A 15,412-nucleotide genomic window follows, 5' to 3' on the forward strand; every position below is an offset into this window, starting at 1 on the left:
GGGCGGCGCTGGGCCCCACGCGGACTCACGCGCTGCGGCCCGGAGAGCGGAGAGGCGGCGGCGCGCGGCGGGCGCCCCTTTATAGCCGCCGCGGCGGCGTGAGCGGGGCCGCCGTGCCGCGGGGAGGAGGCGGCGGCGGCGGCGGCGAGGCCCGGTGCGGAGCGACCCCCAGCGCCCGACGCGCCGCCGCCGCCCGCTGCAGCGACCCCAGCGGCGGGAGGACCGCCGCGCCCGGCCGGCCTGGGGCGGGGCGCGCGCGCGGCCCCCGCCCGCCATTTTGGGGTCGGCAGTCGGCGACCCTCAGCGGGGACATGGCGGTTCACGGCCCCTCAGGATGCCCTGCCATCGCCCCCGCTCCGGCCTCCTCGTGTGCCCCAGGACAAGCTGGGCTGCCATTTCTTTCCTAACCGCTCCCAGCACCATGAGTCTCAAATCCCCCTGGGAGGTGCTGGCCCCTCGAATGTGCCCCCCTTCAGACCCCAGCCCCTCACCGCTCCTCAGCGAAACCTGGTTTTCCTCAGGCTGCCCAACAACATCCACCCCTCAACTCTCAGGGATGTCCGCCTCTCCCAACCCACCCAGTAAATAAACATGACAGCTTCCTAACCCTACTGATCTATGTGGCTGCCATGCAAAACAGTGCCCGGGTGGCGTTAGGAGAAGAGCCCTGCAGTCTCGCAGCTCAGCCCACGTACCGATGCCATGGCGGCTTGAGCAACACCAAAGTCTTGTCCCTGCACACGGACAACGGGCCAGATTTAGGGTGAAACTAACCCCTGCGGGCAGCTGGCAGGGACACGCTCCCACAGCAGCAGCCCCCAGAAGGGTGTTTTAGGGGTTATTTCCCACCCCATCCCCATCCTGTGCATATGGATGCCTCGTGGGGCAGCTCAGTCCTGTCACAAAACACGGGGATCCCAGCGGAGCCTCCTGGAGAGAGCAGGGCCATGGGGCTGGGACCAAAGCAGGATGAGCAGAGGAATGCACTGGGAGAACAAATAATTCCTCTGGGATAATTTTTGTTGCTGCTCCAAGCTATGGTTTTGAAGGTGTCGCTGGCGGTGAGATGAGGAGAAGCCATAGCTGTAGCTGTTCCCACAGCAATCTGCCTCCTCTTCTGCAGAGCACAATTTTTCCTCAACTAAGTGCGAGTTCCTGCGGCAGCCCCAGCGCTGTGCCAGCTCCCATCATGGGCTGCCCTGGAGCGGGACCAAGGGTCCTCAACGTCTCCCCGTGGAAGCAAGCTGTCAGTCCCTTTTCCCAGGGTGAGGGTTGAACAACTCCGAATACAAAAGAAAGCCACTGGAACAAGAGAGGGGTTCACCCCCCCTCCACCATCCCACAGCTTCACACTCACGAGATTCAGCTCCGGGGAGACCCGTAATTATCTATTTCCAGCATCTTCAGCAGAGCGTGAGGACACAGCAGCACGGGACTCAGTGATTCATCAGTGACCTTCAGGCACCACGGACGTCCTGTTAAGGAGGACTAAGATAGTCCACAGAGGCTGGTAGCTGGACTGCTGTGACTTTTCAATGCTACATTGCATTGCCTTTAATTTGCGTTAAAAGTGGGATACAATGTTATAAAAATGGGATATGATACCTATCCCTTCTTTACAGTGGAACAATCTAGAGTAGGAGAATAAAAGGTAGTAAGAGCAAAGTAGTTTGTAGTATTTTGCATGCAGACAACTACAGTCCTGTGTCCCCCTCGGTCCTTTTCACTCCCAACACGAACTGACGGGCTGGGGGTACCCTCTGCCCACGAGGGCACAAAACTACCTCAGAGACCCCACTGCCCTTGGTACCCTCAACACACGAGTGCAGCTGCTCCTGGTGACCAATAATGCCTGAGATCCTCCCAGTTTGCCCTCTCAGGATCTTCAGCAATGCCTGGAGCAAAGGTTACATCTTTTAACGTCTTCATCTCGCCAGTCCATCCCCATTGACAATGCTGGTGTGAGACGCATCACCCAGAGGCCTCCCAAGCCGCTCTGCTACCGTGTGTCTGAGTGGTATCTCAGTCGCTGATGTTCACCATAAAAGATCATCCAGTTTTCAACACGGATGGCAAGTTTTCCACCAAATGCTGACCCTGGTTTAGGATTTCTCCTCCTTAGCTTTGGGGTTTTACCAGAAGAGGGCAGGCCGCGATTGCAGCACAAGCAGGAAAACACAGACTCGCAGGAGGGAGAGCATTTCACCCAGGGCAGGCCATAGCAGGACTGAAATAAGCACCATTTTTCATGCAGGGGAATTTAGGAGAGCAGGACTCGCTCGCTGCTAGAGCACCTGCTGCCTAGCAAATCTCCCGCAGCCTGGAAGTGGCCTTATCCCCTCCAAGTAGCAGGCGAAGGCTCCTTCATCAGGACCCTGTTCTGTTCCAGCCTCGTCGCTGTGGGAGCTGGAGTGGGGCAGGGTGTTTAACACCGCTGCGTCCCACCGTGCAACCCCAGCCGGACTGCGCTGAACACAGCCCACGCGTTCCCACAGGCCTCTTCATTAGGTTTTTTTTTTTTGCCTGAAGAACAAGGATGAAGAGAGTGCACGGAGAGTTCGGGGCTTTCCCCTACAGGGTAGATCAAAAGTTGCCAGGATGTGTTAGAGAAGACATTTAGGCTAAAAAAAACCCTGGGGGAAAAAATTAAGCTCCATTCCCGGGCTACTGCTCTAATCACCATGTTGCTGTGGGGAGAAAACCCCACGGGCCTGAACCGCTGCCCTCCCACCCACTCCGGCTCCTGTTTGATCAGCAGAGATCAGGAAGTGGGTTTTTTTTTTTTCAGTGTCTCTGTTTTGTTTTACCACTGTAGCCCGCGGGGCTGGTTTGTATGCCTGCCTCCCACGGAGGGTAATTTGGTTCCTCTCTCTGGCCGAGGCCACACCAGAGCACTGAGCTCCCACCGCCGCCTCCAGCCGGGTCGGGGCAGCCCAGGCACCAGCGGGATGAGCCGCCATCAATAGCCCTATTATCACTCTTGAAGTTTCTCTCTGCTTCCAGACGGATGCTGTGTTACTCCGTCACAGCTGCAGTTGCTCCCTTCCAGCAATTCCCAACACAGCACTTAAGGCAGGGATTTATGGGCGGTTTTGAAAGGCATTTTGGAGCGAGGAGGAGTTATGGGAAAGGAAGTTGAATTCCCACCATTCCCCGGAAAATTCTCCCAGCATCTTTGCCGAGCAGGATCCTTTACTGGCCCTTTCCTCAGAACAGACAAGCTCTCAGCTGTGGCTCTTTGTTTAGCCCAAAGTGTTTCCCGACAGCAAGAAGCAGCAGGGGTTATTCTGGTCCTGCTTGCAAAGGGTCAGGAACCGAGGCAAGCCCTCAGAGTCTGGCCGCAAGGCTCTGCTGGACCCGATTTGTTCCCTGGCGTTTTTGTGGACACTGGTAGCTAAATGAAATTATTTGTCCTCAAGCCACGGATTATTGCCAATCTCAGGGCAAGCATTGCTGACTATCCGGCTGATTTTTCTCATGTTAGCGGTTTGCAAAGTAAAAAGTCAGGGGACCAGAGCTACCAAGAGCGGCAGCTGTAAAATGACCAGCAGAGATCTTACCTTACAAGCTACATCTTACCTCTTTTGAAGCTTTTCAGGAACCAAAGCTCACCTGCTGCAAAACCAGCAGTCATCCAAGCAGAATAGATTCACATCAACGCTACGTTTCACAACCAGGACAGGGGTTTGAAAGGCTTTATTTGACACCTTTGCTGGATGTCACAGCTCATGAATCTAACAGCTCTGCACAGTGTAAAGTGAGGCCGGGCTACTTGCTGTGAGCTCTAGCGTGCCAATGAGTCGCAGGAACAACTGGGGTCCACGAGGACCTTCTCTGACTTTATTAGGAGGGGATATGTTGCTCCTGACCAATTCTGGCACTTCAGGACAAGGGTGAGGAGAAGTAGCGGAGGCATTTCTGTGTGTTAAGTGCGATGACGTTCATCAAAACAACCGGGAGGGACTCACTTTCAAAACAGTAGCAGATGCATACATCGACATGCACATGGCAGATACAATCTGTAGGAACGCAAACACCAGCTCATCCACACAGTCTAACCGGCTGCGCGTTTGACCTGAGGCGTGGGGAGAGCCTCTCCCATTCAAGAGAGATCTCCTCCCTCTCTTTTTACCTTTCTTTGCACTGACCTTTCCACCCTTTTCATATCACAGTGCTGCAGAGGTGGGCAAGACTCCTTGGGGTGGGAATGCAACTGGGTCCATGCTATTCTGCACGTGTATCCCAGCAAGTCAAGGCACAGATGCAGGGAGCGGGGGCTGTTCAGACAAGGGGGAGCACTGGGAGACCCTGCCCCAGCCACCGTGGGAGTTAGGGATGTGGCACAGGAGCAACATGGCTCGAGGTTTAGGTTTCTGTTCCTTTCTGCCCAAAGAAGAGAGGAGGGGAGGACAGCCGGAGGAGCAGAGGCGTATCTGCTGCATCAGTTATCTAGGAGCAGGCAGAAAAAGCTTTCGGGAATCAGGACAAGTGCAGACCCAGAGCTTGCCGAGGTCTGCGGTGAAACCTCAGTGGTTTTTGGTCCTGGCCCAGGGAGACAGATGAGCAACATGAGACCAAAACCAGAGACACTGTGGGAGGAGAGGGCGAGGGATGCAGGGCTAAGAGAGAACGAGGGAGGCACTTCAAACGCAGGCTGGTCCGACCCATATTCCCCTTTGCAGTCACGGCTGTTCAGCAGGGGAGACTGGCAGAGGGAAAGGCCTTTTCTTCTCACTTTGGCCATCAGAACCTTCCACTCCATGACAGATGTCCCTTTGAAATCCTCTGTCTCGCCTTGTCTCGCCTCTTCACACCTCGGTGCAGAGCAAGGGCTGCAGAAGCCCCCCTCCGCCCAGGCGGCCTGGCCGGCTGCTCCCGCACGGTTTGTGCGGGGACGCAGCACAGGCCCCGCAGCCGCGGCGGTATTTCAGCTGGGCTGTGGGAACGAGCTCTGTTCAGCTGTTGCCTCACTCCACCTTAAGGGCACATAAGTGGGAAAAGCTGGTAATGCAGCGAGGAAAGCATGGGGATTAGCAGGCAGCCGGTTCGCTAAGGGAGCTGGGGGGGCCCTAGCCTGCCTTGCCGGATGCCAGCAGTGCTGGGGAGGGGGGTGAGCTGTGTCTGTCCCACCACACCAAAATTAGGTGCTGCAGCTGGGGGACACATCACAGGGAATCGGCATGAGCAAGTCTCTGGCAGCTCTGAGTCCCCAGGGAAATAAGACAGTATTTCAAGGCCGGCCGTCTTCCAAAGGAGAGCAACGCTGGGCTCCGCAGAGGGGTTTGCTGGAGGGGGGGACAGGGTTGGGACCTGCGTGTGCCCCCTCCCTCGTAGCTGGAAGGGTCTGGAGTACAGCCGCGTGCAGACAAGTGCATCGAATTTGATGTGATTTATGTTTGCAGGCATCACGAGGGAGAGGGCGTGTGATGGCGAGGCAAGGAAGGCGGTGCGAGAAGGGAGGGAGTAAAGAGAATTTTCTTTATGGATCCTTGGCTTCTGCAAAGCAGGAAAGACGCCTTTTCAGCTGAGTTTGTTCTTAGGCCTGTGAGCAATGAGTGCTGAAGAATTCCTGTCTCCGAGGGGGAGGGTCAGAAAGCCCCGATTTCAGTCGCCCAGGAGCGGCAGATCCTGGATGTCCCAACCCTGATCCCGGGTCCCTGCGCGGCAGTGCCCAAGGCGGGAGGTGCTGTGTAAGCCGGTGGAACAGGGATGCCAGTGGAGGCTGGTGAGAAGAGGAAGGTCGCGATTTGGCTGCTCTTGGACGAGCCCTCTCTCAATACGCCCGCTGGCGATGGCATCCTGGGCATGGCCGCTACGGCTGCAGATGAGCCCGCGCCTCGGGCTCTCCGGCTGGAAGAGGCCATCCTGCTGGCCAGGAAGCTTCGGCGAGACGGCAGCATGTCGCTGGGGACGCGGCGAAGCGGGGCTGGCCTCACAGCGGGGCTTGGGTAAGCCAGGGAAGATGCAGTCAAAACAACCGGAGCGGGAGCTGCCTCCCTCCTGGGGATTTGCACGGGGCCAGCAGCGCTGTGGAGGAAGGACCACGGCCACGTCTGGATGGGCAGGAGGGATGTGGCCACGGGCGAGGGCTCCATTTCAGCCACGTAATTATTCAGGTGGGAGAGGAGTCGCAGCCGGATGGGGTCAGCGGCGTTTTGGCCCTCGAGGATGCCCAGGTACCTGACAACTTCAGTGAGACATTCGCGGAAGCCAATACTCCTGTAATCCACGGCGAGAGCTCGAGCATCTAAGAAGCCTGTAGGGAAAGGACACGGGTGACAGTAAGTCCATGCAGAGCTCAGGAATGTGCTTTGATTTCACTACCCTCTCTAATGCACTGTGTATTTCACTTGAGGCACTTTGCTGCCGTGTGATATTGCTGAAGCTGATAGCCAAGTGGGTGTCCGAAAGCACTGGACGTTTGCGTGCGTGAGAACAGCATCTGTGGTTATCTCATCAGGATAAAACTGCCAGGGTCATGAAGCCTCTTACTGCAGCATGTGAGACGAGTAAGAGGTTTCATTAACTGTGCTCAGGAAGAATTTTTTCCTATTGGATTCTATCAGTTATTGCTGCTGGAGACGTGACTGTGGGCTACATGGCACTGGGTCCCTCTTCACAAATGCACCATCATGGGTCTTGCAGAGCAGGGGAACACTGTCTCCTCGATGGACAGCTTAGCACCATTTCCCTCTGCCTGGGTCCCAATCTTTATAATTCATTTAAACAGATGTCTGGCTGAAGGACACAGGACAGTGGCAGAACCAAGACCGCTGGGCTGGGAAAGCTCAAAGCCACAAAAATCAACAAGATAAAACGCAACCGACTGCTGATTTTTAGGCTTGTGCTCGCTACTTGCAGCTTCATGAGACAACAAGCAATAAAGCAGAAAATGTCACAGCAGAGCGAAGCGCTGGACCACTTTGCTTGACGGGGTCTCTCATGACAATACAGCCCTTTGTTGCAGTGCAGTCAAACTGAATATCTAAACAAATGTTCCAGACCAAGTTACAGCTCTGAACCAAAGCCTGGATGCCAGCAATGTCCTCAGCAAGCCAAAAATGGGGGGTAAGCAAGCCAGAGGCTTCTTTACTGGAGTTGTGATCTCCATCCTGTTAACTGGAACAGGACAGAGGGTCTGTACTGAGGTCTCAGTACAAACAAGACCTTTGTTGAATTTTGCACAGGGCTCCCTCTCTCTTCTTATAACAACCAAGAAACAACAACAACCAAAAAAGAACAGAAAAGCGAAAAAGCCTTGTTTATTTGCAGAGTCCCCATGCAGAATTTAGCCTCTGCAGGAAATGTATCCCAGAGAGGAGGTAACGAGTTTAATATTGTTTTTCTGGAAGCAGGCTCCATTTCTGAGCAGGACTAAGCTGTCTGGGCAGCTTTTAGCAGGGTGTGTGACAACAGCAGTGGTGCTGTGCCTGTGGGTCTTTGGGACTTGCTATCCCACATACCCCAGTCTTCCAAATGTATACATGGGATGCTGACCCATATGGCAGACACAAGAAAAACAACAGGGCAGGAAACGTCCCTCTGCCCTCCCTCGAAAAAGCCTTCCCTTGGGAAGCAGGCAGGGCAGCATTCGTTCTGGTGCTGGGTGGTGTCAGCAGGGCACACCAGCACCAAGATACTGCTCGCTGCTGAGGCTGATGGGGAATTTTCCTTCCAGATTTTCACCTTCACTTCACCCGTATGCTTATAAGAGAAGTTCTTACCTGTTCCTCCAGTGGCATGAAGCATTTTTAAGTGATCTACTGTCATTTGTAGAATTTCTGCCTTCTCCAGCTTGGAAGAGCCCTGTGTGTTGGGAGTAGGAAAAAAGAGCAATTCATCACTTTACAGTCTAGGGTTTTATGCCTCGCAGGAGCTGGGTTTTTCCCAGTGACCTCCTCCCCACAACCTTCCCGAAGCCCAGGAGAGCTTGGCTTCGAGCAGGGCATCCATCCAGAGCACTGCCTCTGGTTTTTACATCAAGTGAATAGAAAACAGAGCTCCTTCCCAAGATCCCCCGATGCAAATTGAAAATCCCCATTTCTGTGCATCTTCATATCTGCAAAACACTTTCTGGATTGCATTTATCCTCCCTAGGGCTCCTGAATGTTTGTTAATATTGTTTTACCACCCAGTTTCACCACCTACTTACTCCCTGAAGTGATGATGATAAGAAAGACGCAGCAATGCCGCAGACTTTCTCATTCTGAGGGCTCTACCCTCACCCTGCTGAAACTCAGCCCGCCCGGGAGGATGGGTGGAAATCACGGACACACACTCACCTGCTTCTCGAAGGCGGTGGGCACCAGGCGCCGCAGTTCGGACAGGCTGCTGTTGATACGGTCACGGCGCCGCTTCTCGATGATCTGCAAGAGATTTCCAAGAGGAGAGAAGAAACCACGGTCATTTACGGCCACAGCTCACGGGTTTAAAGCCCTCATTAACAGCTACGGCAGGTTGAGAGAGGTGCTTTGAACAGGGCCATATAAGTAAATGTTTTAGGTGCAAACATTAACTGACTAGGGTGATAACCCCAGGTGAAATCGCTCTCCTCCACCCCCATCCCCACCCCTTTCTGCCAGATTTGAGGCCAAACCTCTGCAAAAAAATCTCCAGTTGGCTGCGGGGAGAGCTCTGCGGCAGATGGAGCAGGGAACGAGGTAAAGTTGACTTTGCACTGTGTCCCCACAGCAAGGACGTGCCAAGAGCACCCCTCCGCACACAGGGGACATCATGGGGAGCCCTGGCACACAGCAAGGGCCAGCCCGACCCCCCAGGGAGACACAAACCACCCTGGTCAACGCAAATGAGACTCACCCCTCTCCGCTTCTTCCTGGCTTGTATCTGAGATGTCGTAGTGGGAGACACAGACCTGGAAACATGTCTGTAAAGGAAGAAGAGGGAATTATTTCTTGTGCTAGCTGGAGAGAAACCTCTGTTGCACATATGCTTTACACACGTTTGCCATCTGCAGTTTCCCCTCCCTGAATAACGTCTTCTGTGGTTCCCATCTCATTTTTACCCACAACACAGAGCTCAGGAATTGGGGATGGGGAGCCAAGCAGAGACTCGAATCCCACTCTCTCCCCTCTGACAGTCTCCCACCAGCCTGGGACAGATTTCTGCACCAAACTGCCCATCTACCAGGCACGCGTCTCCTTCGATCTCAGCCTGTGCTGGTGTCTCCACAGGGCTAGAACAGCAGCGATCCGAGCTCCAGAGTTGTGGCCATTTTTTTCCTCCATGTGCGAACCTCCCCGCTCTCGTGTCTGAGCCTGCCCTGTTTGCAGGGCTTTGCATCTCGGAGCTGTGATAGCGCGAGCATGTATCCGAGCTCCCACCCAGGGCGGCAGCAAAGGGCTGGTCGCTCCTCAGGGTGAGGCTAACGGCAGCGTTGATGTGGTTTCTGAGGGCTTCCTGGAGAGTCACTTCACAAACCACAATTTTTGGGGTGGGCCGCAATGTTCTGAATGCACGGATGCCCTGAACCAGACAGAGAGGGGCCAGGACCTGGGCAGGGGGAACACGCGGCAGGAGGTGACAGAGCAGGGACCCTGCCTGCTGGCTGACAGCCCTGGGGACCAGCTCTGCTCCAGGGACACGAGGGGACAGGCTAAGGAGAAGAGCCCCACAAACCATCCTGTGCCTGGTGGGCACGGGTGAGGCTAAAGACACCAAAGGTCAGCACTAGACAGGCACGGGGAGGCAAAGTTCAATCCTTCAGTCCCCACAGAGGTGAAGTCTCCACAAGGATGGATAAACGGGCGTGGGAAACTGCTTGGAGCACAACCCCTCTGCCCGGGGGAAGGCCGGCTGGGCCACCTTCCGCCTCCCCCGAGCGGGGTTTCGCCCTCTGGAAAGCAGGACTGGCTCGGGGCTGTTTCTGCGCCTTACGAAACCCGGCGTAGGGATGTTAACATGCAGGCGAGACAGCAGTCTGCAACCCCAGCCAGCACAGCGCTCCGGAGGGACTCGGAGACAGTGGCAGACATACAAATCTGGAAAGGGGCATTTGGGTTCACCCGGTCAAATCAAAATATCTTTCAGTTTGGTGAAGCATTTTAATAGCAGCCTATTAAAGATGTTTCTCCAGAGTTAGTGCTGTCTGCGCAGCAAGGCAAAAACTAGCCCAAACTCAGCCCATTAAAGCGAGGTGCTTTCAGAAGTGGTTTTACACAATCAGACGAAATAACACGTTTTTCTGCTGGCTGCTCCGCTCATCTCCATACAGGTACCCGATTTGAATGTCTGCTGGGTGGGCTTTCCCTGGGCATAGGTGCTGGCTGGCTTCGCAAGTACGGACATGCATTGCCAGTACACATGAAGGCACATACGATGAGCACGTATGATGTGAGAACAGGCTCTGTGTGGATGCTGGGGAGTTATAAGTGCAGGGGGTAGGTACTGAATTCGCCTGGCAGCGCAGGAATGTGGAGCACACACTCAAGGAGTCTGTAACAGTGAATTTTGAAGCTCTCTTTGCAGAGCTGTCCGAACGCGTTGCTCTTTGTGGGCTACAGTTCCAGATGTGGATATAAGGACCTAGCTTACTGCAAAATATATTTAAAAAATATGTTTGACAGATTTGAACCACATAAAAGACACCGTGACTATATCCTCCGATGATTAAAATGTCCGCAGTGCTCTTTGCTCAGTTTCATAATTTACAGCATAACTTTGGCTGTTTATTCAAAACAAAAAGCAAAAAAACCACCCCAAAACTAAGCAGTATCTTGCACTTCTGCAGTGACCCCGGCGTCTAAACTTGCTACACGCGCTGAACCAAGCCTCACGCCCGGCGTGACTCATCCCCGCTCGACAGGGGAACTGGTTTGCCCAAACCACGCGACCGATGGGTAATGGGGCTGGGAACCCCAACCAGACAGCCCGACTGCCTCCCTCTGCCCTCATCACCCCATCTCGCTCCCCACCTGGAAGTGTTTCATTCGGTCCCATGCAGGACTGCACTGCTCGGGGTGTAAACTCGTCAGGGCAGGAAGAGCTCTTTTGGCCATGGGTTTGCATGACATGAGCATCAATATAAATGTACACAAATACCACCAGGTCACAGCGCTGCCTGGTTCTACGACTGGCTTGAGAAGACAAACACATTAGCAGCACCAGAGAGAGATCAAAAATTCGTCGTTACTGTTCACTGAAATAAAATATTATGACAATTCCTCTCTTTCATCCATCGGAGTACTCTGTGCTGCACTGATGGAAAGAGGTGGGATAGATTTCACTTGCAGCAGGAAAGTAGGTTAAATATCAATGCACTTGGAAACTCTGTAAGGGCTTGATGAATTTGCGCAGGACATTTCGTGTTGGACGTGCCCGACTCTGCCCGTGACCGTATCAGTGAGAAGCAGACTCATGAATTTAGTCCCATGAGAACCTGAGCTTGGCACCGGGCTGGGCGATTTCTCCGCTCAGGATACCAAGCAGCAAAAGGGAATGAATTCATCTGGGGCCTCGCTGGACACAGAGGGAGGGGGACACTTGGCTGCTGAAACAAGAGTTCAAAAGCAGCTGATTTTTGGCCGAGAACAAATAACAGAGCCCTTCCTTCATCCCCAGTGCCGTCTGCACGCTCAGAGCCCGGGCATGCCCGCGGACGGCTGACACAGCATGGGAACCCGGGCTGGGGATGCCCTGTGCCAGCAGAGCTGCAGCCGAGAGGGCAACGTGGTGTGAAGCCCCAGGCCATCGCTGAGGTCCTGTCCTCGCTGTCTCACCAAGCAGCAAAGCTCTGGAGCTGAAAGCACAGCTCAGCAGTGATGGGATGGAGCCTGCGAGCTGCGATACTGAAAGTACACGCTTAAAAAGGGGCAGCCGTGCCTGGCCGGGCTCCCCCTTCGCAGAGATCAAAGCCCCAGCTGGTGCATTACAAATGCATCAGCAGAGCAGAAGCGTTTCTCATGCAAAAACCTCCCCGTTTCTCCCCCAGTCCCTGGGAGACCTCGGAGCGCCGGGACTGCAGCAGCACCCAGGGAACCGATGGGTGACTTTGCTGGGGGGGGGGGTTGGCATTACCCTGTCTCGGGGTGCAGAGACCTGCGAGCACCCAGGCTCCTGGTAACCGCGATCAGAGCTGCCCTCCTCCCCACCGGGGCAGGAGAAGGCAACTGCGCTGCCTTTAACGAGGCATTTTCTTAATTCAAGAGAAATCACCTGCAAGCGCCGCGAGGAGCTCGCAGGGAGCTGCCGCCAGCCCCGGGGCAGAGCAAGCGCCGTGCTCCGGGCCGGGCTCCCCGACACCAGGGACCCCGAAACCCACCCTCGCCCCGTGGCCAGCGGTGCCTCCTCACCTGTACTCCTCCTCCCGGCCCACGTCGATGGTGCCGTCCGACTCCGTGTCGGACGAGCTCTCCTCGCACAACCGCTTCATCCTCGCCGGCGGAGAGCGCGGTGGGCTCGGCGGGGCTGCCCCACGCGTGTCCCCGGAGGCCACCGCCGTCCTTCCCCGCCGTCCTCGGGGAAGTGCTCTCGCTCCCCGGGGCTGCGCGGAGGAGCTGGCCCCAGCGCCTCCCTGCCCGCCTCGCCCGGCTCCTCCCCTGCCCGCACTCTGCCTTTCACACCCCCGGCTTCTCCCTCGCCCTCCTCCCGGCACGTCCCCAGCCTCCCCGGTTAATGGGTTAATGAGACATCTCCCGGGAGTGACGGATTACGCGGCCGCGCCGGCGCTCCCAGGTTCCCAGGCCCCCCCCCCCCGCCGCCTCCTCCCGCTCGTTGGTCGAAATCCCAAGTCTTCCTGTAAAAGGCACAGTCTGTGTGAACCGTCTCATGTCCCCCCCTCCCCTTCTCCCCACGGCCCCCCTTCCACCCGCTGCACATTGGCCTCAGCCCCAGTTTAAAGGGACCAGTGACCTCACTGGCAACAGAAAACCGTGGGAAAGAGATGGGACTGATAAAGGCTTGAGTTGTTTCAGGGAAAAAAATCAACATCCAGCCCCACACGCACACACATGTCTGCCCGGCTCTGCGCGGCGCAGGCACTTCTGGAGACTCATGATTCAGATGGAAACCAGCTTATTCGAAGCGCGGTGCTGTTTGAGGACGCCGCTCAAAGGGCCCTCGCCTGGAATTCATCAGTGGCCACAGCCAAGGGCCGGGAGGGCAGCGGTGGCACCACGCTCAGAGGCGTCAGGACGGGTTGGGCGCCCCGGCACCGTGCTGCGGTGGTCCCGCCGGGAGCTCGGCCCCCTGCCACGCTCCCACAGCCTTGGAGCATCTTCAAGTGCCAGCTCATGGCACCGCCAGGGCATTTGAGACCTACCCTGTAAAACAAACCGACCAAAGCCCAACTTTAGGGTTTATGACACTAGGATTAATTGCTTTTTTCTTGTCTCATTCCATAATGCTGGAAACTTTGACCCACAGCCCGGCATCTAAAGAGCATCTCGCTTTCCCTGAGCTTGTGGGAAAGAGATACGAGTCTGTTTTTCAGAGCTTTGCACTGCTAAAATCCCCCAAGGCAGCAAAAACGTGTGCATGTGGGGGAGAGAGACGGGGAGGAGGGAGAGAACCGGAGTGGAGGTTCGCCCTACAAAAATAATGCCTTTTATTTTGAAAAAAATAATCAGCGCTGAGATCTGGCAACACGTGGGTTTCCCAAAGCCTTTCGCAAAGACCGTGGCGGCGATAACAGCCCGTCGCCGCTCGGGCCAGCCAAGCCACCCCGTCACCCGTCTCCCGTGCGAGGAGGCGCCCAGCCGCGTGGTCGGGTGCTCCCTATCTGCCCCAGCCATCTCTGCCAGCTCACCCGCGCTGCACCCGCCAACCCCGAGACGGCTGCGATCCCCCAGCACCTCACAAACAGCTCCCGTAAAAGCTAAATGCCGGCTACCGCCTGCCCTTCACCCACGCCTGCCCCAGCCCAGCACGCAAGGGCAGAGCAAGGCACGGCCCCTGTGACCATTTTTTTGAGACTGAACCACACCGTCCTCCCTCCGCAAAGAAAACAAGAGAGCACTGAACCAGCCATCCTGCGTTGGAGTGGAAAGCTGCCCTCTCAGAAGTGTTTGTAAACCCCAAAGAAATGAGAATAAAACATTTGCTTTAGGTTATAGTAGTTTGTTTCTATTATTTTGATGTTTTGTTTTAATTTTCACTGTAAAACTGATCAAGGAACCGAGCTGTTACTAGCTTACATTTCAAAATGAAAAGTTAGTTTGGACCCGAAGAAGTGGAAATGTGTTATTTTAGCAATTTTGAGACCCACTCCTCCCTTTCCAAAGTGATTTCAGTTAAAAATACATATATCTCCGAACTGAAGTTCCCATAAACATGTTTTTGAGAGATTAATACCCTTTCCACTGATAAAACCATTTAAATGGGATCCAGAGATTGGTTATTTCAGGCTCTTGCTCATATCACAATGAGCCTGAACCAACTGGAGCCCAGACCTGCCACGGAGGAACACTTTTCGTCTCCATTAGAAAGGAATTCACCGTCCAGACTCCGTCTTTTCTGGGCCCTGCCTAAGCATCATTATCTGGGTTCAATTGAAGTGTAATTGGCAACATGTTTTTCTAGGATTACACTTCATTATGAACAGAGCGGGGGCCCCGAAACCCACTTCTCCTGTAATCGGATCCGTTTTTCCAGCCTGTGCTCCTGGAGAGTCGGTTATAATGGCCCGCGGCGAGCCCGGGGGATTGCGAGGGCCATCTGAACCGCCCCAGGATTAGCCGCGCCGCGCAGCAGCCAAAGCAGAGGCGGTGCCGAGACCCCTCGCAGGTCGGTTCAATGGAGACGACAGGGAAGGATTAAAGGGGCTTAGCTGCGTGCGAGGGAAGGCAGGTTTCAGTAAGCATCGCCCGTGTCTCGCGGGAGGGAGCGGGCAGACCTGACCCACCCCGCTGCGGGCAAGGGGTGACGCCGGGGAAGGGGAGATGGGGTCTGTGCATCCGTGCTAGCTGTTCCCATGGGACGCCTTGTTGTGGTGGCAGAGCCTGGCCCCGAGAGCAGAGCCACAAGCAGTGGGTGACCAACCTCTGCCCTGAGCCCCTCTGCTCTTCCCCAGAGAGCTACGGGCTTTGACGCAGCCAAGCCAGGGAATTATTAGAGGAAATCTCTCCCCAAGCCCTGAATTATTGACCCTGGCCCAGCATTCAGGGCTGTATCCCCTCCCGCATGGTCTCTGGGAACTCAGCAAGCGTTGCTGCAGTGCCTGTCCCCGTCCCCAGGACCCCTGTGAGACCCTCTGGGACTCTGGAGGCTGGCGAGAGCCGTCCCCCGCTACGTCTGGCTGTGCCTCTACGTGGTGGGAGCCGTTTCCAGAGAATGGGTGTCACGAGGACGGGGCTAAGCCATCCATCACACCCAGCACTAATTGGCTACCCTGCTTCGGAGGCCAAGGAATAAGTGAGCTGCAAAGATTGATGTCCCTCCTCTGCAGCAGGAAAAACTC

General features: G+C 55.5%; 1 protein-coding gene across 1 annotated transcript; it reads right to left on the reverse strand.

The window, feature by feature from the left end:
* Nucleotides 1-3,677: 3,677 nt before the first annotated feature.
* HEYL (hes related family bHLH transcription factor with YRPW motif like) lies at nucleotides 3,678-12,568 on the reverse strand. The gene is made up of 5 exons (XM_068417887.1): nucleotides 12,309-12,568; nucleotides 8,818-8,884; nucleotides 8,283-8,366; nucleotides 7,725-7,806; nucleotides 3,678-6,256 (listed from the first exon to the last, which is right to left on the reverse strand). Exons 1-5 carry the CDS (start codon nucleotides 12,386-12,388, stop codon nucleotides 5,589-5,591), a joined length of 981 nt encoding a protein of 326 aa, XP_068273988.1. The 5' UTR covers nucleotides 12,389-12,568; the 3' UTR covers nucleotides 3,678-5,588.
* Nucleotides 12,569-15,412: the final 2,844 nt, after the last annotated feature.

This window comes from Nyctibius grandis, chromosome 24 (genome assembly GCF_013368605.1).
Source record: "Nyctibius grandis isolate bNycGra1 chromosome 24, bNycGra1.pri, whole genome shotgun sequence".
In the NCBI taxonomy this organism is placed as follows: Eukaryota; Metazoa; Chordata; class Aves; order Nyctibiiformes; family Nyctibiidae; genus Nyctibius; species Nyctibius grandis.